Genomic DNA, 24,152 nt, shown 5'->3' with positions numbered 1-24,152 from the left:
TTTTTTTTTTAAACCCAAGGTATACAGGCAACAAATAGCACGATGAATGGAATAGTGCCTCACATTTCAATACTAATGTTGAAGGCAAATGGCCTAAATGCCCCACTTAGAAGACACAGAATTGCAGAATGGACAAGAATTCACCAACCAAGTATCTGCTGCCTTCAAGAGACTCACCTAACACATAAGGACTCACATAAACCTAAGGTAGAGGTGGAAAAAGACATTCCATACAAATGGACACCAAAAGCGAGCAGGAGTAGCTATTCTTATATCAGACAAAACAAACTTTAAAGCAACAGCAGTTTAAAAAGACAAAGCAGGGTATTATATAATGATAAAAGGCTTTGTCCAACAGGAAAATACCACAATCCTAAATATATATGCACCTAACACTAGAGCTCCCAAATTTATAAAACAATTACTACTGGACCTAAGAAATGAGATAGACAGCAACACAATAATACTGGGGGACTTCAATATTCCACTGACAGCACTAGACAGGTCTTCAAGACAGAATGTCAACAAAGAAACAATGGATTTAAACTATACCCTGGAACAAATGGACTTGACAAATATTTAAGAACATTCTACCCAACAACTGCAGAATACATATTCTGTTCATCAGGGCATGGAATGTTCTCCAAGATAGACCATATGATAGGTCACAAAACAAATCTCAATAAATTTAAGAAAACTGAAATTATATCAAGTACTCTCTCAGACTACAGTGGAATAAAATGGGAAATCAACTCCATATGGAATCCTCAAAACCATACATACATGGAAATTAAAGAACCTGCTCTTGAATGATCGTTGGGTCAACAGTGAAATCAAGACAGAAATAAAAAAATTCTTTGAACTGAAAGATAATAGTGACACAACCTATCAAAACCTTTGAGATACAGCAAAAGTGGTGCTAAGAGGAAACTTCATAGCATTAAATGCCTACATCAAAAAGTCTGAAAGAGCACAAATAGTCTATCTAAGGTCACACCTCACAGAACTGGAGAAACAAGAACAATCCAAACCCAAACCCAGCAGAGGAAAAGAAATAACAAAGATTAGAGCAGAACTAAATAAAACTGAAAAAAGAAAAACAATACAAAAGATAAATGAAACGAAAAGCTGGTTCTTTGAAAAGATAAATAAAATTGATAGACCATTAGCAAGATTAACCAAGAAGAGAGAAGATCCAAATAAGCTCAATTAGAAACAAAGTGGGAGATATTACAACCAACACCACAGAAATACAAAAGATCATTCAAGGCTACTATGAACACCTTTATGCACATAAACTATAAAACCTAGAGGAGATACGTAAATTCCTGGAAAGATACAACTCTCTTAGCTTAAATCAGGAAGAATTAGAAACCCTGAAGAGACCCATAACAAATAGTGAAAATGAAATGGTAACAACAAAAAAAATACCAACAGAAAAAGTCCAGGACCAGAAGGATTCACAGCTGAAACCAGACATTCAAAGAAGAATTGGTACCATTCCTATTGACACTATTCCATAAGATAGAGAAAGAGGAATCCTCCCTAAATATTCTATGAAGCTAGTATCACCCTAACACTAAAACCGGGAAAGGACATAACAAAAAAAGAAAATTACAGACCAATATTCCTGTTGAACGTAGATGCAAGAATCCTCACCAAAATACTAGCTAACCAAATCCAACAGCATTATCAAAAAGATAATACACCATCATCAAGTGGGTTTCATACTAGGGATGTAGGGATAGTTTAACATATGCAAGTCAATAAATATGATACACCACATTAACAGAATTGAAAACAAAAATCACATGATCATCTCAATAGACACAGAAAAAGCATTTGACAAAATCCAGCATTGCTTTTATGATTATAACTCTCAGCCAAATCGGCATACAAGGGACACACCTCAATGTAATAAAAGCCATCTATCACAAACCCACAGCCAACACAATACTGAATCGGGAAAAGTTGAAAGCATTCCCTCTGAGAAAGCATTCCCAACAAGACAAGGATGTCCAGTCTCACCACTTCTATTCAGCGTAGTGCTGGAAGTCCTAGCCAGAGCAATCAGGCAAGAGAAAAAAATAAAGGGCATCCAAATCACTAAAAAGGAAGTCAAACTGTTGCTGTTTACTGATGGTATGATTGTATACCTAGAAAACCCTAAAAACTCCTCCAAAAAGCTCCTAGAACTGATTAATGAATTCAGCAAAGTTTCAGGATACAAAGTTAATGTACACAAATCAGTAGCTCTGCTATACACCAACAGTGATCAAGCTAAGAATCAAATCAAGGACTCAACATTTTTTACAATAGCCTTTTCTTTCTTTACCAATACAATACAATACAATACAATACAATACAGTACAATACAATACAATACAGTACAATACCTTAGGAATATATCTAACCAAGGAGGTGAAAGACCTCTACAAGGACAACTACAAAACACTGCTGAAAGAAATCAGACACAAACAAATGGAAACACATGTCATGCTCATGGATAGGTAGAATTAATATTGTGAAAATAATTATATAGTCAAAAGTAATCTACAAATTCAATGCAATTCCCTTCAAAATACCACCATCATTCTTCACAGAACTAGAAAAAACAGTCCTAAAATTCACATGGAACCGAAAAGAGCCTACCTAACCAAAGCAAGAAAAAGAACAAATCTGGAGGCATCACATTACCTGATTTCACACTATATTATAAAGCCACAGTCACCAAAACAGCATGGTACTGGTATAAAAATAGGCACATAGACCAATGGAACAGAATGGAGAACCAAGAAATAAATCCAAATACTTACAGCCAACTGATCTTCAACAAAGCAAACAAAAAAAAGTGGGAAAGGGACACCCTATTCAACAAATGGTGCTGGGATAATTGGCAAGCCACATGTAGGAGAATGAAACTGGATCCCCATCTCTCACCTTGCACAAAAAACTCCAGATGGATCAAGGACTTAAATCTAAGATCTAAAACTATAAAAATTCTAGAAGATAACATTGGAAAAACCCTTCTAGACATTGGCTTAGGCAAAGGTTTCATAACCAAGAACCCAAAAGCAAGTGCAACAAAAACAAAGATAAATAGTTGGGACTTAATTAAACTAAAGAGCTTTTGCACAGCAAAAGGAACAGTCAGCAGAGTAAACAGACAACAGCCCATAGAGTGGGGGAAAATCTTCACAACCTATACATCTGACAAAGGACTACTAATATCCAGAATCTACAAGGAACTCTAACAAATTAGCAAGAAATAAACAACAATCCCATCAAAAAGTTGGCTAAGAACATGAATAGACAATTCTCAAAAGAAGATATACAAATGGCATCAAACATGAGAAAATGCTCAACATAACTAATGATCACAGAAATGCAAATCAAAATCACACTGTGATACCACCTTACTCCCTCAAGAATGACCATTGTCAAAAAATAAATAAAATAGATGTTGGCATGGATGTGGTGACAAGGGAACACTTACACTGCTGGTAGGAATGTAAACTAGTACAATCACTATGGAAAACAGTCTGGAGATTCTTTAAAGACCTAAGAGTAGAACTACCATTTGATCCACTACTGGGTATCCACCCAGAGGAAAATAAGTCATTATACGAAAAAGATACTTGCACACACATGTTTATAGCAGCACAATTCGTAATTACAAAAATACGGAACTAGCCCAAATGCCCATCAATCAACGAGTGGATAAAGAAATTGTGGTATATATGTACAATGGAATACTACTCAGCCATAAAAAGCAACGAATTAATGGCATTTGCAGCAACCAAGATGGGATTGGAGACTATTATTCTAAGTGAAGTAACTCAGGAATGGAAAAGCCAAACGTTGTATATTCTCACTCATAAGTGGGCGCTAAGCTATGAGAATGCAAAGGCATAAGGATGATACAATAGACTTTGGGGACTCATGAGGAAAGGGCAGGAAGCAGGTGAGGGATAAAAGGCTACAAATTGGTTTCAGTGTATACTGCTGGGGTGACAGATGCACCAAAATCTCACAAATCACCACTGAAGAACTCACATAACCAAATACCACCTGTTCCCTAAAAACCTATGGAAATAAAACAGGATAAAACCATACCCAGATATGCATGCCCCCTTCTCCAGGGCTAATGCCTGCTCAGTTGTGGCATCTGGTTTCTGGTCTTAGCCTTTGGTTCTCTTTTACCTGGACCCATTCTAAAGGAGTTGGTCACTGTGGCACACAAAAGTGTGTTCAGGACCAACCAGTTTTAGGAATAAAATCTCACAGAGAAGCAAACTTCTAGTTCCCAAAGCCTCCGAACATTAATACATGAAGCAACTCAGGCAATCTGGCCCTTTGTTTTCCCAGTCTTAAGACTGTCCAGACCCTCTCTTGATGCTGCTAAAACCTGACCTAGAAAATGGACATCCCAAGGGGCATGCAACCAGCCCCTGGCTTTGTCTCCCAATCCCAGCAGAGTAGGATAAACCATGAGAAATCCAGTGCAACATCCAGCCTATTGGTAGATCCCGTGCCCCAAATCCAGCTGTTCCCAAAGGTTCCCTAGGCAAGGCATCTGGTGGTTGCCTGATTTTTCATTAGGTTCTGTTGACATCATGTGGATACAGCCTCAAGGGGTGTGGCTTCCACAGGCCCTGTAGGTCTCCCAAAGGCCTCCCACACCAAGACCAAGGAGCTGAGTGAGGAAGTGGGCACCAGAGTAAAAAGCAAGCTCTCATATATGTTGAGTGTAGGCTCATTGGAGTCTGGGGGCTTGGAGGACAGGTTGGTGGTGAAACTGTTATGCTAATGAGACTTTATTTCAATTCCAATGAGTCCAATGGCCTCTCCCCAAATGCGAGTTTGTGCATGTGCAAATATTAACACTGAAATGTTGTTAAAAATGAAGTGCCAAACTATGCAAACCAGTGTTGATCATAACCATTCCTCCAAGTGGTTATAGAAAGAATCAAAGCAATTGTTTCCTACTGTCTCAGTCTGTTCAGGCTGCTATAACAAAATACCATAAACTGGATAGTAACTTATTTCTCACAGTTCTAATCTGGGAAGTCCAAATTCAAGGTACCAGCAGATTTGGTGTCTGTGAGGGCCCACTTCCTGGTTCATAGATGGCAGAAGAGATGAGGGGGTCTCTGGGGCCTTTATTACATATAATAGCACTAATCTCATGAATGAAAGTTCATGACATAATCACCTCCCAAAGGCCCCACATCCAGATACCTTCACATTGGGGATTACGTTATAAGACATGAACTGGGGAGTGGGGGTGACACAAATATGCAGTCTGTAGCACCTACTACTCATCCATGTACATTTTACCAGCAGTTGACCCTCAATGATGTTTCCATTAATTGGTTCCACACTCCTTCGTAGGCACGTTCTTTCTGGTTTCTAGTGGCCAGCAGAGCTCATGAGTTGGATGCATGACATTTACTTGGAAGTCTACAGAATGTCCTTTGGAAGAAGTATGTTCTCCTATTTATGATGGAGACTCAGCAAGGCGAAGCTGGGTTTGCCATATGCCTTTTCCAGCTTTCTGCGCCTGTGTCTGCCTCCTACTCCTGGTACTGACGTAGGCACCACCACTTCCTTTTACTTGATTATTTCATTTGCCTTGAAAGCCAGGAGCAACCAGGGTCCAGAAGGAAGGGAAAAAAGGGAAGAGTAGGGAATCCATCAGTTCTTGGACTTACTTGTACTATTCTTTGCAATGGCCTTCACCCCATGGTGAGCCTCACAAAAAGCATTTTGTAGGGGCTCCAAGTTTATTTCCCACTGTAGCAAGACAGTGGCTTTGGGAATGTCTTTTGTGCATATTTGAGCCCTCTTTACAGAGAAGCCGAGAGTGGAGTAAAAAAATTGCTCCTCCAGTCTCTTAAGTACCTTCTAGGTACATGCAGAGAATTGGAGCAAATTAGGCTTCAGTGAGAAGCAGCGCCATGTTGCTGCCCAAGCTCAGTGGATCCATAAAAGCCCCAGGGTTGTGACTGACCACCAGGGCACAGGGACGCCTCAGAAATTGGTTGGTTTGTCTGTTTTCATTACAAGAGACAGGCTTTCTTACCTTTGAAAGCTCCTTGGCCTCAAGGCCACTTCTTACTCAATATTCTGCCTTCTTAGAACTTTGCTTTGAATATGGCCCATCACGGCTTCTCTGAGTCTTGACCACCCAATTTCAGCCTCTACTGATAACAGACTCTGTTTCTTGGTATTTCCTAGAGAGAGAATCCAGTTAGCCTAGCCCATGTGCTGAGCCACATTTTTGTGGCTGGTCAGCCTGTGAGCTTGTGGCTCCTGGGTCGATGGTCTCTCCTGTCCAATAGCCAGAGGGCAAAGCAGACGGTACCACATATGTTCTCTGGATAGGGCTGAACATAAGGCAGGCATCAGGACTGCTGGGACTCACATGGGATGGTACAGATGGGTGGTCTTGGGAGCTGGTGTCCCATACCACTGTTATTCTTGGACTCCTTGGGAGCCACTGACCTGGATGAGACTTCTTTATGCTCTGAGAAGGGCACCTAACTGGACACTGGCTTCTTCTGCCTTGGGTCCCATTGGCCCCAGGAATACATCTTTCTTTAGCTGCTAAGTCATGGGTAGGCTGAAACTGCTTCTCTGGGGCCTGTGGATGGCCAGGGGTGAGCATTTTTTTTTGGCCCCTGAGCTCATCACCCAAGCTGGGATGGCTCCTGAGACCACACTGGGTCCTCCAGGACTGGAATGGTTCTTTAGCAACCCCCAACAGGCACTGTTTTGTGGCTGGCTTGTGAAAGGGATTCCATCTCACCATCTGGAGGAGGTAGAATGAGAAACAGGCAGGTTTTGGGGTATGAAAGCCTTTGTCATTTTATTTTACAATAAAAAATTCTAACAGCATATGAACACTCTGTTCCCGGCAGAGGCTAAGGACATACAAAGTTCATTAGAAAGCAAAGCATTAAAATAACAACAGCTACATTCAAAGCTTCTGCTCAGTACTTTGCCCAATGTGTCTAATGTGGTTTTAAAGACTCACTGGTCGGGATTTTTCACCCAGAGTTAAAGCACATGTACAAGTACTTACATATCCTCCAAATCATAGACAACAACGACAATAACAGCAACTCCAGATGACGCTAGATCTTGTGGGCAATTTCAAATTTAGGAATTTCTTCATTTTTCCTTGGCAAAACGTTGTGTCATGGAACATGTGACTGTATAAAGTAATTCAGCAGATCGGAGGAGATAAAGTATTTTCCTGGATAAAACTGAATTACAAAACTAATAATTTAGTAAGAATGCCTTCAAGTGCTTGTCAAACCGTTTTCAGATACATTATGCACATGCTGCTCAAAATCACCACGGGAAGTACAGAGGGTCTTATACCCATTTGACAGATGAGGAATCAGAGACCAGTTTAAAGTGAGTTGATCAAGGTCTAGGATAGTTATACCTTTTTCACAATTTCCAGTCCATTCATATGCCTCTGATCCTGTTTGGTACAAATCTTTTCTCTACTCAGGTTGTGTGTGAGATGGGTGTGTGTTTAAGCATAAGGAAGAAATGAGGAGAAATAAGATGAGGCCACAGTTCATTTATGTAAAATATGTTGATGGCCTCGCTCCATAATTTGCAAAAGTCTGACCAAGGTCAGAGAATGAAAATGATCAATTTTTGGATTTCATTTATAATGGCTCTCACTGAAGTATGGTTTGGCCAGTGGAACCAGATTCTGCCATATCACAAACTTCCCATTTTTTTTAAACCTGCAGAGTCAGAGCAACTGCATATCTTCTAAAGTCATGTGTTTGTGGCACAATTATATTTCCTACATATTCCTTTTCAGAAACACCTTACATTTTAGCATTTACCACAGGCTAGGATTCTGTAACAGTTCACCTAAGAAATCAAGAGGTCTTTCAATTCTCAGGACACTAACTTATATTCAGAAGGTCAAAGCCAAAATAACTTAAGTTTCACTTGAAACCAATTTTGTTTCAAAAGACTCTGTTGAGGGGCTCATTGGTTTTCTTATCCATGCAAATGTGTGGCCGTGAGCCACATTAATAGCACCTGAGCTAAGATCATGCAATTCAATTTACAAGTATTTATTGTCTGCTGAGCAAGACATTGTGCTAACTGGGCCTTGGTCAGAAATTGCTTCTTAGACCCAGCGGCTGTATCAATAACTGGTGGTGGGGTGAGAAGTGGCTGGGGCAGCTCTGGCCAGTCTAGCAGAGTTTCAAGTATGTGCACCCTCACCTGATGTGCAAGTGAAGATGCCCCTTTTCTCTCTGTGGTAGCATCCAGGGGACTGTTCTCCGAGTGCTGGCTGCTGCGTGGCATGGCATCCCAGGAGTACTAGTCAGTTCCAGTGTGTAGTAGGTTCTTTTCGGAGGTCTTGCTCACTCATGCTCCTTCTTCTGGGTACCAACCCCCAGTAAAAGTCCCTGCTGAAAGGGTCAGTCCACGGGGCCATGCTTAAATGACATGACCCTGCCTCCTTGGTAACAGCTGATTGGACAGGCACCTGACCCCAGGGTGGCTCACCCATAGGCAGATGAACTAAACCAATCAGATCCTCAAAAATTTGCCTTAGGGGTCACAGAGATGCTAGTCAGAGTGGTGGGTACTGAAAAGGAAAGGTTTTGCGGAGTGGGTTCTGGAGTGGATTTTTCAGCTACATATGCACTAATGAGAAAGCTGGTTGGCCAGAAGAAGCAAGAGAACCAGGCAGATAGGCAGAGGGAAACAGAGAAGAAAGTCCATGAGGACAGAGAACGTGAGAGTAAAGGCAAGGGTAGCTGTCTCCATCCCTTTCCTGTAGGGGAGCCCTGTTCTGTTTGTGAAATGTCCCTCTATTCTTTCAGCCAACGCCTGCACTTGACCAAGTGTGAATGGATTTCTAGTCCTTGCAAAACTCCTTGCCTGGAACACATTTGAGGTTGGACTGAATGGCAGAATTTAATTTCCAACACTTAGACCCCCAGTCAGTCCCTACTCCAAGCTAAATGACACTCTTTCCTTAAGAGTACTTGGATGTAGTTTGTAAATAAAATCCAAATTATTTTCTGGTGTGTGATAGGAGGAATTTAGGATTAAGTACAAATCCTGTTTTCAGACTTTTAAGACAATATCTGTTATGTTATTCATTAAACGTTGAGCACCTGTGTGCTATGTAGAAAAAAAAAACTCGTTTATATGTAATCAATGTTTAAATCTTTTGATCCATTTCTCTAATTTCTGCCTGTTAGAAAAAGCATTTCTATTAGTTAAATTCCTCACCTCCTCCATTCTACATTCTCTCTCCAAAGGGGTGTGTGTGTGTGTGTGTGTGTGTGTGTGTATGTATGTGTGTATGTGTGCATTTTAATCACAGATCTAACTATTTCCTTTCTTCCATCAAGATTACTCAGACATTACATGCCCTTCTGCTGAGTTCTTAAATTAACAAACTCACAATAAAACTTCTCCCGGGACCAGGGAATTGATTCTTACATAATCTACCCTGAAAGAGGAAACTCCTTGTTCTGCAGGTAACAGCTGCCGTCTCATTATGCACAAGCCTCAGATCATAGGTCTCACGCCACACAATGGACTTTTACTGCACCACTGGGTCCCCTCCCCTGATGCAGAGCATGGACTCTGCTGCCTCACAGTGACACAAAGTCAAGGGCCTCCCTGCCTGCCTGTTGGGATCCTTGGTGCTGAGACAGGAATGCACCCCCACAGTCTAGAACAGCAGGTGAGGTCTCCATTTCCTTGATGGAACTCTCTGGAAAAAGCCAAAATGCATTTCTTTTTCATGAATGCAGAAAACTCATATCAAAACCAGCACTGAAAACCGTTTATTATGCCACAAATGCATCATCCTCTATACACTGTATCTGAAGTTCGTTATATACTCAATCATCTTTTTTCTTGGCAAGAACATTATGGAGTTCTTCATATGACCCTTATCTTTTTTTTAAACCTCTAGGCACAGTTGAAGAAATGTGTTACTGACAAGCCTGCAGGCCACATGGTGAGATGGAAAGCAAGCGGGCTGGTGAACCAGCAGGTTGGGACTGAATCATTGGGCTGGTCACTTCCCTTCTTGGTACTTCTGCTTCCTCCTCCGAGGTCAACCAAGGTCCTCTGTGGCTTCTGCGACTGTCTAGAGGGTTCTGATGAACACGGTGTTTGTTCATTGCTGCCTCCTCGGGGCTCTCTGGGAACCCTATTTCAATTCTTTGAGGCACTTTTGCCCATCTCTTAGAGTCAGCTGTCCAGGTATCTGTCACCTCTGTGGGGTTAGAAGATTCTTCAGGGAAAGGACCACATCTCTCTGAGTCACAGAAAATCTGACCAGGTGGCTCTGTCTCCCCATGAGTGGGAAAACGTGAACAGACTGATTTCTTTCCAACTTAAGGTTTTCCTCTCATCTATTAATACTACTGTTAAACCCCTGGTGTCTAGTTTAAGAGTGTATCTGATTTAGCATGCTATCTTTTTAGTCATCTCAGTTGACTCACTCAGTATTTCCTGGGGCTCTGTAAAAGACCACAGTGATTTGTGACTCCATCCTCTTAGCACTCTGGAGCCATAGCTCTGCAAACTGTAGACTCAGTCTCTGTAAGTCATTGAAACATCCAAATTTCAGACACTGTCTTCTGAAACATTTACACATATTTCAATTACAGTAAGGTCTTGAAATGTCATTTTCACATAAAGTATTTCCAGGCATTTACCAAATAGACAAAGTACTGGTTGATATCATTGCACTAATGAAATATTATTGATAAAGCAGGACAATGTAGCTGATTTTATCAGACTCATACCATTTGCATGAAAAGGCTGAGTTTCTTTGGCTCTTTGTTCATTCAAGTGCATTGAATGCCTATGTAGATAGACGTAGGCATTGTGTTAACCTGTCAATAAAATCTCACACTGTCCACAGTGTTTTGCAAACTGATTTAGGTTTTGGACTACAACAACTGGCCATTGATAGAAATATACCATATATACACACGGGAATTACAAAAATACATTTTATTTATAGCTGATTTCCTTTTTAAGTAACAAAACACTAACACTATGAAAGATCAACCAGCATACTAAAAGGACACTACCTATTATCATCCGAACAAGAGACTGACACATCGTCTCTGAACATTCCAGAAAGGGCAATTTTTTGCCATTGGAAAATAAAAACAACTTCTTTGAAAAGTCTCTGCATTGACAGTTTGAACCTCCCCTTCTAATCAGTTCCATTTCTAGTCTTCTCTCAACTTTTAAATTTCTACCATCTTCTTTCGGTAAAGACCAAAGAAACTCGTGAGGACAATGGAAAGATGGGCTCAGAAGAAAATGGATACAGCTGAAGCTAGATGGGTCATGGGTGAAAGCAGGACAGGACCTCATTCTCCAACACACACCAAGTAAGCCCCCAACACTGCACAGGTTGTCACACTTGGCGAGGGAACCAGAGTCTCCAATCTCCCAGGTATACAAAGTCAGTAACTGTTTTGCTTGCATTGATGGGTAGGCGGCGGCTGGTGCCTCAGTGCTGTGAGGTGATGTCCTCTACCCAGAGCTCGGGAAGCCAACTCGCCATGCCAGGGAGGGTGACTTGCAACGTCATGGTCACAAGGTGGCCACCCTGCCATTTCAGCAAACGTCTTCCTATGTCCATTAACTAGGGGGAACTGGCTAACTCCATATGCTTTTTAAAAGGTTATTTACATTTAAATGAAATTCAACAGCTTTTCTACATTCAGAAGCTTCTATAAACAGAGGCTGTGGCCTGGGAAGACTCTGGTTCTACCACTCCTGTTTCTAACAGGAATCAAGTACTATTTCCTTTTGTACCACTCAGCAGCACACACTGGACATCATTGTTGAAGAGACAGAGATTTTCTTGTAAAAGTTGATGTATCTATTATCCCAAGAAAAAAAGAAGCTCCATTCTCAGGCCACCTTCAAAGCAGGGCAAAGAAAAACCTCCACAAATAGCCGTATTTATTTTGTAGGATCCTAAAAGCTCTTAGCACCGATTCTCCTTCCGTTAGATCCTAACTTGTAGGGGACTTTTATTTCCAAAATGGCAACACCTTTTAAAAAATCTGTCAACACAAATCCACCATTCCCTCTCATCTTCTCTCTTTCTTGGCCTTTGTTTAATTGATGAGGGAAACAAAGAGTCAGGCCTATTTATAGGCACAGTCATTGGTACTGACTTTCATCCAGTTCATTTGACTTTGAATATGAACCTAAAAAAAAGGGGCTCAGGTTTCTTGGCTGGAGTCAGTGTCTCCCTTACAAACTGATTTTAACGCTCACGGTCATGGCTGACTGAGAATACAGTCTGGTGCTTAATCCACACTCCTGCATTGCCTTTAATGCAGAAACAGAGTTAACATGCAGAGGTCACCGAAGATAAGAGCTACGTTCTCCCGCTTCCGGTGATTGATTAAAATGTGGCATTGGATAGGAATCTGTAGATTAGCTAGTGCCTCTCATGACTAAGCTTCCATAGGGAATACGGCCACAGTTCAAACATTTGACGTGAGAGATTACCAAACATAAGGCCCCAAGCAGGGACTTCTTGACCCACAGTCAGTTGGATGAGCCAAGAATCTAGTCGTTCAAGAGTTTCCTGTTCCCAGAAGCCCCATAGTTCACCTTTTCAGAAACGGAGGGTGAGAAAACTCACCCATTGCTATGTCTCAAGTCCTAACATGTAGGCATGGGAAACCCAAAGGCTGTGTCCTCAGAGTTCAGAAGTCCAGAGTCCCATGGGCTAAGGCATTAGACCTGGAACTCAAACATATCTGTCTGTTTTTTGGCCAGCTTGGCCACCTCCTCCCGGATGGCCTTCACGAGGGCCGCAGTGGAGATGTTGGTCAAGGGAGCGTCTGATGGGTCATTTTCTGCCAGGCTCTGCTGCGAGGCTGCTGCGGAGGGTGCCGGGGCCTGCTCCAGGCTGGGGTGCAGGTTGACTGGCTGGCTGTACTGGCGAGGAAGCCTGGAGGGAGAGCTCTGCGGGTACCGTGATCGGGGGTAGGCCTCGATGTACCCTGGGAGGGGCACCTGCAGAGGGCGTGGGGAGAGAAGGACAGGGTCCGGCATGAGGAAGGAGCTCAAGTCACAGGACACACTCGACACTGGAAGCAGGAGGGGACTGAGGACATGGAAGAGAACTCAGAAGAAAATGGAAGCCACATACCATTGTATAGATACAAAACTCAGAGTCAGTTTGTTTAGAAAATAAGTAATTTTGGTGGCTCACGCCTGTAATCCCAGCACTTTAGGAGGCCGAGGTGGGTGGATCACAAGGTCAGGAGATCAAGACCATCCTGGCTAAAATGGTGAAACCCCGTCGCTACTAAAAATACAAAAAAAATTAGCCAGGCATGGTGGTGGGTGCCTGTAGTCCCAGCTACTTGGGAGGCTGAAGCAGGAGTCACTTGAACCCAGGAGGCAGAGGTTGCAGTGAGCCGAGATTGCACCACTGCACTCCAGCCTGAGCAACAGAGTGAGACTCTGTCTCCAAAAAAAAAAAAAGAACATAAGTAATTTAGACTCACTGGATATACTGTTTGGATGAATTAAATAGGTGTCTGAAAAATCTTAGGAATATATACATCTGAGTCTATATTTGAATTTGCCTAGCTACCTTATTTTTTATTACTATTATTTTTAGAGATGATGTCTCACTCTGTCATCCAGGCTGTAGTGCAGTGGTGCCATCATAGCTCACTGCAGTCTTGAACTCTGGGGCTGGAGTGATCCTCCTGCCTTAGCCTCCTGAGTAGCTGGGACTACACCTGGGTACCACCATACCCAGCTCTTGGTTACCTTATTCATATAAGCACAATCCAGCAAACAGAACTGTTTATGGTCTCCAGAGGAACCCAGGGGTTTATTATTAATAATAACTAACATCGATTGAGCCCTGTGCCAAGGGTTTTCCACACATTATCTCATTTAGTTCTCAGAGCAATAAGTTAGGAGGTCGGTATTGTTATCCTTACCTTGCAGATGAGGAAATTGACGAGTGCCACAGTCTAAGGTGACAACCTACCAAGACATTCTTTGCAGAGGTCTGTCTGGCTCCAAGGGCTGGAATTAATCACTGCATTACAATGTCTTGGATCTGGGATATGATTTTGGTTTCTTGAAACGTTTTTCTCTCTTCATCAAAAGTGGAAGACACAGAGTCCTATGCTTAAAATATGTAAACTTCTAGGAATAAGGACAAGTAAGTAATTTTTAATTTAGAGTCGATTCTCCTACAGAAACAGTGGCACATACAGGGATGCTGTTCCAGGGTAATCCACATAACCCATGATGTTAATTGGAACACTATAGAATAAGCACCCACGGACAACAGAGGCATGGGGTGCTATGGCGAATGAAGTACGTGTGGGAGGACTGGGCAGCTTAGGTGAGTTTGGAAGTTGAACAGGGTACCTCCAGGAAGATGCAGTAGGAGGGGCATTCTGGGCAAAGGGAAAATCAAATACAAATCATCAAATCAAAATGTATGGGAGTACTGATAGCAGAGGCTGCTGCCATCACACCGGCTGCAGCAGGGGTGCGCGACTAGGGCTGCACATTCCATGGAGCCAGTGGGAGCCCCCCGCTTTTGAGTTGGAGCAGGAACTCCCCCGGATGCTGCTGCAGCCACCCAAACCGTGACTGCAGACCCAGGCCGCCTCCTCTATGGAGCAGGCAGGAGCCCTGCCCTCCCGGGTGGGGCTACAGCCACCCAAATTCGAGCCTCCCTGTGGTCTTGAATGGGGACAGGAGCAGGCAGGATCTGCCCTGGGTGCAGCTACAACCACCCCACCCACAGCTGCAGAACTGGGCTTCCCCCTCCACGGAGCGGGCGGGAGCCAGGGACAAGTTGGAACCCTGCCCCTTCTGTGTTGGCGGGGCTGGAGCTCCCGGGTGCAGCTGTAGCCACCCTCCCAGGCACAAGACTAGGCATCTGCCTACATCCTCAGCATCTTGGGAAGGTGCCCCCCTCCCTGCTGGCTTGGGGGTGTCTGCTTCTGCTGCCTGGCCTCTCTCTTCCCCCTGCAGGGGCTCTGACTTCTGAGTGCGGTTGGGGACAGGCCCCCAGGGCCATGAATGGCAACAGGTAGGGTAGACAGACAGACTCCTAGGCAGAAGAGGGTGGGTCTCCCATAAGACCCCACCTTCAGAAAGCCAGGGAGGGCCTGAAGATTGGGGGCTACCTGCTAGTCCTCAGGCTGGAGTGGAGACTCGTGGTTTCTCTTCTGGGCCAACCCATGGACCAATCAGCACACACTTCCTCCCCTCTGAGGTCCATAAAAGCCCTGGGCTTAGCCAGAGCAGGGCAGAGGACAGCTAGAGCAGAGGACAGAGAGACTACGGGACAACCAGCAGCAGAAAGGAGCTACCCTCCCTGCTGAGAGCTTCAGAGACCTGCAGAGACGTCTGAACAAGCTGCCTGTGGAGAGGAGCCACCCTCTCCAGGGCCTCCTCTCTGCTGAGAGCAGCAGATGGTGGGATGAGCAGTGGGCAGAGAGGAGCCACCCTCTCCAGGGCCTCTTCTGTGCTGAGAGCTGAACACTCCACCGGACGACCTGCCTACAGAGAGGAGCTACCCACTGCGGGTCTCCTCTGAGCTGTTCTAATGCTGAACAAACCTCCTTGTCACCTCTGCTGTGTCTACATACCTCATTCTTCCTGGACCCAGGACAAGAACTCGGGCAAAAGCACCACCGGCCACAGAGGTTTCCAGGAAGAAAACTGACACCCCAAAGATCCCGTAACAGTACAAAGAAGAGAGTGCCCCAGGGAGCATCAGTGACCTCAGGCTGACCAGAGAGGGTGTGTTTAGTGTGGAAGGAGCTCAGGCAAGACAGACAGACAGGGGTGGATTCATAAGCTGCTGAATGTCAGGCTACAGAGTCTGCATGTCCCGTTTGATCTACCCGTTTTCAATGTCACACTTCTGAGAAATACAGCCTGTTCCCATGCTTAACAGCAATGCTCATCTGGCTCCTGAGGGAGGATGGAGCAGGAAGTCCTAGTCTGCTCTGGCTGTTATGCTGAAATACCATAAGCTGGGGAGCTTATAAACAACAGAAATTTCTTTCTCACAGTTCTGGAGGCTGCAAAGTCTGAGATCAAAGTGTTGGCAGATTCTGCATCTGGTGAGGGCCTGCTTCCTGGTTCAGAGACAGCTGTCCTTTCACTATCCCCTCACATGGCAGAAGAGGTCAGGGGTCTCTCTCAAGCCTCTCTTCTAAGGGTACTAATCCTATTCATTAGGGGGTTTGCACTCACGACCTAACCATCTCCCAAATGTCCCATGTCCTAGTACCATCACCATGGGGGTTAGGATTTCAACATATGAATCGAGTGGGACACAAACATTCAGACAATACCAATGGGATGGGGTGATGACTCAGAAACTCTAGATGGGGGGATGTGTGGTGGGAAAGCAGTCCCCTCTCCTCCCTGCTGGATGTTCCGGTGATCCCTCCTGAGAAGGCAGGTTCCTGAGATGTGCGGCTGACGCCTGGGCTGGGAGGCACGGATGGGTGTCAGGCAGGGGAGGAGTCTATATTTGGAAAGGACACCTGGAGGTGGACCCACTGGAGGTAGGGAGCAGACAAGTTCTGAGGCTTTCTCAATGGATCAGATGAGAACTGATGAGGACCCAAGCGAGGAAAGAAGTAATGGGATAGATGTCCCAAGTTACAACTTGGGACTTTGATTTCCTCACAAGACCCAGCAAAGGAAGACAAAATGGCACACAAGTGCTAAGGGTGGGTCTTTATATACAAGGACTGATATGTTTCATTTGTATCTTAGAGGAAAACCAGAGTTGGGCTGTTTGAGTTCTTGGGCCACATGAGCTGGGAAGGTACAGGTTACTGGGGTCACCAAAGAACCAAGACCAGGACATGGCGTATGTATTTCAGATCTCAGCTCAAACTTCCTTTCTTCCAGGAGACCTTTCCCAACCCAACATCAGCCTAGGGATCCCTGTTAGATGTTTCCTTGCAGCTTCTCCAGTGTAACAGTTATTGCTCCTGGTGCCACTGCCTGTCTCAGGCTGTCAACTCCGTGAAGCTGGCGAGTGCCTCACTTGCTTATTGCTGTACACCAGTGCTCAGAATTGTGCAGAGCAAGAGTAGGGAGTCTCCCAGAACCTGGGGTTCTGAGGAGCACAATTTGAAACTCATGGAAGAATGATCAGCTGGGGTCAAATATTTGAGAAGGAAGTTGCCACATTCCCTTTCCCTGCATAACTGTACTTGCTGTGGCTGAGAGAGTCAATGTCCAACTCTTGGGACCCCCCAGCTCTATGGTATCAAGCCTGCAGGTGCTGGTGGCTGGGACAGGCAAGGGATACCTAATCTCACTGGAGTATCCTCAGGGCAATATTCGGCAGTAGGGCAGAAGCAGGGAAGATGAGATGAGAAACTCTTCCTCCCTTATAGTAGATGCGGGCTGGAGCCATCATGCCCTTCCCGCCAAAATTCAGGGCTGGCAAATACTACTTCCCTAGCCAGCGCCCGTGGCAGACATCACCAACTTGATCACAGCACAGTTTCCTGCTAAGCCTGGAAGCCCCTCCCAATCCTTCTCCATCTGGCACCAAGGATGAAACCTATTTGTCATCCCAGGTCCAGGTGATTTTATCCAAGCCAGCTCCTGGGATTAGGAAGGTCCAGCATCCAAATGCTGGTGAGGGACTTTTCTTTTTCACATAGATGTGGAAGGTGTGCATTATTCCTGGACCCTTCTCAAGCTGACAACTGGTCTTTCTGAGCTTCCTGCACTTATTTCCATGTGCTATAAATCACCCTTTCACCTTGCTCCTTTCATGGGCACGCCTCCCTGCTTAATTGCAGGTGATAATTGGGCTCCAGGAAAGACCCAATTAGGCTGCAGCAATCATCTTCCTGTTAATTAAAAACAACTAATAGGACACCGGTTCTCCTTCACACTGTGGGAGATGAGCCCAGAAGAGTCCAGTCCAGTCACTGTGGCAGGAAGGTTACGTTTCCATTTGCTTGGTTCCTTTACCTTCATCTTTAAGGCAATTATGAACCCAAAGGCATCTAGATGTAGCTATAAGCCCGGCTAAATTATCATTTGTAAGTGTCTTGAAAACAGGGGTCAAGGTTTTGGAAAATACCTTCACCAACTCCAGTTGGTGCCCAGTGTTACACTCCACACAACGGGTGAACTGTCAAAGCTGCAGGAGTAAAGGAATTACTGCCTAAGTAGTTCAAGTTAAACATCATCTACTTTCTGAAAAGTCTACATAACTTTCAGATGAAGTGGAATTACAAAATCAATAACCTCTGAATTGATCAAATCCTATCCAGTGACATCAGCCGTTGGAACAGCAGAGAATGACAAAGGATGCAAAAAAGGCCCCCAAACAATAAAAACAGCTGCCAGAAAGTCCCACATCCAGAGTGACAGACTGAACAGCAGGGGATCCCTCTAGTTCCTCTCTTACAGCTTATTGACTCCAAGCTTACAAACAATTCTAACGAGCACAGATAAGCCTCGTTTGCAGATAATGGCACACAATGCAAAGCACACTTAAGGGTGAGCATATTACGAGATGTGGGGACATTGACAGCAATATGGAGTACCCACTGGAAGCAAGGTCAGAAAAAAACATATTGAACCACAATAGTAACCCCCAAAATTATAGTAGTTTGGAGATATTTCACAATATAAGGGCAATAATCCTACAAGCCACGAGAGTTCACCCTACAAATGCCATTTTAGTATAATGAGGCATCATAAGTATATTGAATCACTCATAAAAGGCAAATTACATTGTATACTCTTCTAATGGGGAGAGGGAAGATAGCATTCATTTCAGAAATATTTTATGCCAAGCTGCATATATTTTTAAATGTTTTTGAAATTAAAGGGGTAAGCTTTAGTCATCTGGAAAATTAATATATGTAGTAATTCAGTCTTGGGTTTCTCTTTTTTTTTTTTTTGAGGCAGAGTCTCGCTCTATCGCCCAAGCTGGAGTGGAGTGGCATGATCTCAGCTCACTGCAACCTCTGCCTCCTGGGTTTAAGTGATTCTCCCGCTTCAGCTTCCCAAGTAGCTAGAATCACAGGCACTTGCCATCACGCCCAGCTAATTTTTGTGGTTTTAGTAGAGAAGGGGTTTCGCCATGTTTGCCAGGCTGGTCTCTCACTCCTGACCTCAGGTGACCTGCCTGCCTCACCCTCCCAAAGTTGTGGGATTACAGGCATGAGCCACTGCACCCAGCCCAGTCTTGGGTTTCTAATGCTTCATTTTCTAACGTTTCTTCTAAAATTTTATAGAATTTTATGCTAAAAGAAACACATTTAATAAAAGCTTTGGAGCCAGACAGGTGCGGGTTTGAATTCCGTCCTTGGCACTTCCTTCCTAGCTGTGTGGCCTTAGGTAAATGGCATCCCCTGACTCGGGCCTGATTTCCTCATCTGCAAGATGGGAGTAATCATGGGAATGATAAGACATACTTAAGATTGTAAATAAAGATTAAATAATATAAACAAAACATCTGACAAGGTGTCTAGTAGATAGAAAATACTCAACAAATGGTAGTTATTATTATAAAAATGTACTTGATTAAGGTTGTCCTGCTAGGAAGAGGTGGGAGCTGGGCTAGAAGGCAGGTCTCAAGCGTCCCCTCTCACCACACCATCTATCTCCTTTAAAATGGCTGACTTTAGTCATCCGGTTACTGGGAGGAGGCTAACAAACCTTCAGCCTCAACCTTTTATCTGATTTACTTTTTGGCATGTGTTAAGCAGGTGAAGTTTTATGACGGGAAGAGCAAGGGTCTCACCGAATCTGCCCACTGGCTCGGGAGCTCATTCTCTCCTGCATAGGACATCCAGGCCTGGTTCCTATAGGATGAGGGAGGCGTCGGGATGAAGTAGCCGGTGAAGCCAGGTCTGTTGGCAGCTGGGATGGCGAACACCGCTGGCACCGTATTACCTAGCATGGAGGAAATGGAGGAGGGAGGTTAAGAGAGACTGGTCTGGCAGATCCAGCCACCCAAGAGCCAAATAAAGTCAGTTTCATTGCCTCCGTGGCTGGCGGCTGGATTTGAAGTCTCATTAAAGCAGGTCTGAGCTGAGGGGAGCTTGCTCTGGGCTGTAACATTTGCTGGGGAATTTAGTTGCATTTAAGGTGCAGTGGACCCGGCCATGATGGCTAAGATCCCAGGTGATGTAGCAACAGAGGCAGGTGGGATGTGGCGGAGGAAACCTGGTCTTCTTTCTTTGTGGACCTCTTCGAGAGCCACTGTGCACAGCTGGGCAGGTGGTGCACGGCTCAAGAGCATCTGGCCTAGGGGTCAAGTGGGGCTAAAGTCCAGCCAGTATTTCCTTTGCCAGGGGTGGAGTCTGCACTCACCTGGGGGAGGAAAGTCTTTTTCTAACTTCACCAAATGCAGCATGTACTAGTAGTGCTCTGGATTTTTCCCTTCTTCTCATCCCCTAAAGAGGGAGTTGTGGGCCCAGCCAGCACCCCGCCCACTAGGCCTGCATCTACCCAAGCCTGGGGAAGCTAGGGAAGCAGAGGAGGACTCTGGGATTGGCCTTGGCTGGGGGATGAGAGAACAAAGGTCTCCAGGGGCAGGAGGAGCAGCAGACCTCCACCTGCCATTCAGCCCCACTCACCCTCGCAGTCAGAACAAGTCTGCTGGGACTCAGACCTGGCTTTCTAGAGAAGTGATGGTCCAACTCCCCCATCCCCATCCCAACACCCCTGACCTGCCAGCAAGAGGAAATAACACCTTGCTGTCCAGGTGTTTTTCTTCTAGGAGAATGTGTATTTCTAAAGAGCCAAGAAAAAGAACTAAAAGAAATGGACTTCACTGATGGAATTTCTAGACACCACGAATGCTTTACTAAGTTTTGGCAACCGAGTGCTTACAGTTTTAGCCTAAAACGTATGGTTTGAATCAACTAAGAAACCAATTATGTCATGTACAAACCTCAATGTTCATTTCGGCATTGTTTGTTATAGCAAAAAACTGGAAACTACCATTATGTCCATCAATAGGGAAAAGTATAAACTGTGGCTCATCATAGAATACCACATGGCAGTTTAAATGAATGAACTAGATCTATATAGTATGTGTATAGCAACCTGGAGAAATTTTTTTAAAACACTGTTAAATAGAGAAAGTACAAAAGGAAATGTATGCCATGATTATCATTATGTAAATTTCAAATACGTTAAACAGTAATATATACTGTTATACATACATGGCAAAGGATTAAAACCTATCACTTGGGGCCCGGGATCACCTTTTGGGAGAAGGTGAGTGAAATGGGGGTGGATAGCTGTATCTGGAATGCTTTAAAGATAAAACCAAAAAAATTGAACTGAAGTCTGGCAAAATGTTAACATACATGCTGACTTTAGCATAACTTGGGATTTTGCCTGATTTCAGATCTTTTAAAGAAAGAAAAGCAGCAGCTCTTTTAGCTGGGGCTCCTGAAGTTATGAGGGGATCCAGAAATGCAGTGGCTGTGATTCCTGAGGGTGGTAGGTAGAAAGAAGATTGGATTTGGGGGTTTAGGGGAAGACAGGGCACAGCAGCAGGGGTGGGGGACACACTGGAGCTTTTCCTCTCTTGCCCACCTGAGTAATTTAAAGCCGACTGATCCAACTGCGCCACGGACACGGGGCCTCTGGACATCTGCGTGAAGGAGGCGCTGTCGTGCAGCTGGGCTGGCTCGGGCCCTGCAGACTCGGCCATTCTGGTCTTGCTGCCGATGTCTGAGGTGGATCTAGATGGGGCAGAGGGACTGCGTTAGCACTGTCCCAGACCTCAGGTGGCATCCCAGGCAGGAGGAGAGCACCCTGTCACCTTTGGGCGTGGACAGCTGCCTCCAAGCCTCCTGAGGGTGGTAGGCCCGGAACTGGATTTATTCCCAGATAACAAACGGCCTTCTAGGGACACCAGCAGGGTAGGAGGCACCCAGATTTGTAGCAGCTGTCATGGTGGCCTGAGCTGAAATCATTTGTAGACATTCAAGGTCAGTTCTCCCCTAAGGGTGGTTCTCCTGTCTCTGGGTGGTAGAACATTTAATTTCCACATAAAAGAAGAAAAGCAATTAGCCCTGGGTATTAGCTGGGGATGGTCGACCCAGGAGGTGATGACATCATTAGCAGCCAATGGGAAGGCTCTGTCTGGAGTGCCTGGTTGCTCCCTTCTCATGGAAAGGGGACCCGGGACAGCTGGGGAGCCACATTCCCTGTTCCTAACTGGCAGGAAGCACCAAGCCCAAGACTCGGAAACTGGGATTGACTCCAGGGAGCAATGAGCATTCTAACAGAACTTTGTTTTGGTGCCCGGGCAATCAGAGAATCAAGCCCATTTAACACATCCTATTTCCACTTAGTGCTCAGAAGGCCATGTAAGAAGAGGGCAGCTTGGGCTCTGCAGATGCGGGCATCTCCTGGTTTTCCAAAGGGTCCTTCAGCCACAGACTGTTCTCCCTCACAAGCATCACCCCTGGCCTGAGGCAGTTTCACAGAGGGACTTCAGGCTCCCCTAAAATTAGTCCAATGGGAGAGAGGCAAAGACAGCTGCAGCAGGTCTGGCCCCCCACAGGGCCACCCTCTGAGCAGAGCAGTGGCTGTCACAGAGCAAATGACAGCCACAGCAAGGGAGAGCACAGGAAGCGGAGGTCTGGGTTCCAGCTACCTTCCCTTTCATTATTTTTATTTTTATTTTTTGAGACAGGGTCTCACTCTGTCACCCAGGCTGGAGTGCAGTGGCACCACCTTGGCTCACTACAAACTCTGCCTCCTGGGTTCAAGCGATTCTCCCACCTCAGCCTCCCAAGTAGCCAGGATTATAGGTGCATGCCACTATGTCCACCTAATTTTTGTATTTTTGGTAGAGACGGGGTTTCACCATATCGTCCAGGCTGGTCTCAAACTCTTGGCCTCAAATGATCCACCCGCCTCAGCCTCCCAAAGTGCTGGGATTACAAGTATGAGCCACCATGCCCAGCCTGCGTTCCCTTTCCAAGCCTGTTTCATCTGTAAAATGACAGGGGTAGACAAACTCATCTCAAATGTTCCTTCCTGGTCTAATCCTGAGTTTATATGAAGGGCAGTGTCCCCCTGATATGTGCCAAGAGAGCAAATGGTATGGAGGGGCCTGGGAGGAGACAGGTGGTTGAAAGAAGAAATAAGAAATTGATGCTGGCCTTCAGCAAACCTCCCACAAATTGCTGGTATGAGGCCCCTCCAATCCGGGACCCTCAGGAGTAACTGAGAAGCCCACTGCTACTCTCCTAGGAAGGTCCAATGTGGAGGCTGTATGATGTGACCATTCATCAGGGTGGGGTCTCCCTTCCTTTCTTCCTCCCTCCCTCTCTGCCTGCTTGTTCCCACAGCCCTGGCTTCCCACACGCAGTTCCAGGCATCTGCTACTTGTTCAGAAAACCCTTCCTGGGAAAATTTCTGAGTTCTGCTCCATAAGCAATTCTGAGACCCTTTTCTGGGGAATCCCGGAGCTTTTGAGATCATCTAGGCCCATGTGCTTATGTTACAGATACAGAAACAGGGATGGAGAGGCAAGGCCAATTCCTGGGGCTGTACAGCAGGTCAGGCTCTGCTGCTTTCCACCCAGCCTCGGCTGGCAGCAAGAGGTGACGTCTATACCGCTCCACATTCTAAACCACTGGCGATGACAGCAGGGTCTCTCCTATTCCCTCCTATTCGGAGGGAAACTCCTATTTTTCTTCCCCACTCACAAAGCCCAGACCCATGATTCACAGATAGGATGTGATTTGTGTGTTGGGGGAAGCTGGAGTGGGAAGGCCAGGGCAGTGGTCCACATGTACCCCAGGGCATAGGTCTAGCCTTTCCGAGTGCTCAGGGCTTTTGTTCTTCTTGTCCATCCTTATTAAAAACATGCACTCGTTATATTTTCATAGAGCAAAGAACATGCTTAACATATGTGTTGCGATTGAGATATCTGACTTCATACGTTTTCAATCTCTCCCTCTTGGAAGTCAAGAGTTGGGGTGGGTACCCAGACGTGCCTGCCCCTCCCTGGCTTCTCAGACACTACCCTTACATAACCAAGGGACTTTTGGTAGCAGCTGTTGTGGTGGTCTGAGCTA

The 24,152-nt window shown here is 45.1% G+C and overlaps 1 protein-coding gene across 4 annotated transcripts in view; it reads right to left on the bottom strand.

Annotated features, from left to right (window-relative positions):
* Nucleotides 1-6,844: 6,844 nt before the first annotated feature.
* Nucleotides 6,845-24,152, bottom strand: part of KIAA1549L (KIAA1549 like) — a 297,801-nt gene continuing 280,493 nt past the window's right edge. For all 4 annotated transcript variants that reach the window (XM_021925928.2, XM_009186337.3, XM_003910061.5 and 1 more), the window contains 3 exons: nucleotides 21,652-21,800; nucleotides 19,844-19,995; nucleotides 6,845-13,074 (listed from right to left, as the gene is read on the bottom strand). In XM_021925928.2, coding sequence (XP_021781620.2) covers nucleotides 12,793-13,074; nucleotides 19,844-19,995; nucleotides 21,652-21,800 — 583 coding nt within the window. In that variant the 3' untranslated portion in view covers nucleotides 6,845-12,792. The remainder of the gene's footprint in view (nucleotides 13,075-19,843; nucleotides 19,996-21,651; nucleotides 21,801-24,152) is intronic.

This window comes from Papio anubis, chromosome 12, assembly GCF_008728515.1.
Source record: "Papio anubis isolate 15944 chromosome 12, Panubis1.0, whole genome shotgun sequence".
In the NCBI taxonomy this organism is placed as follows: Eukaryota; Metazoa; Chordata; class Mammalia; order Primates; family Cercopithecidae; genus Papio; species Papio anubis.
The sequence above is the reverse complement of the archived record's forward strand: the minus strand, read 5'-3'. Positions and strand labels throughout refer to the sequence as shown.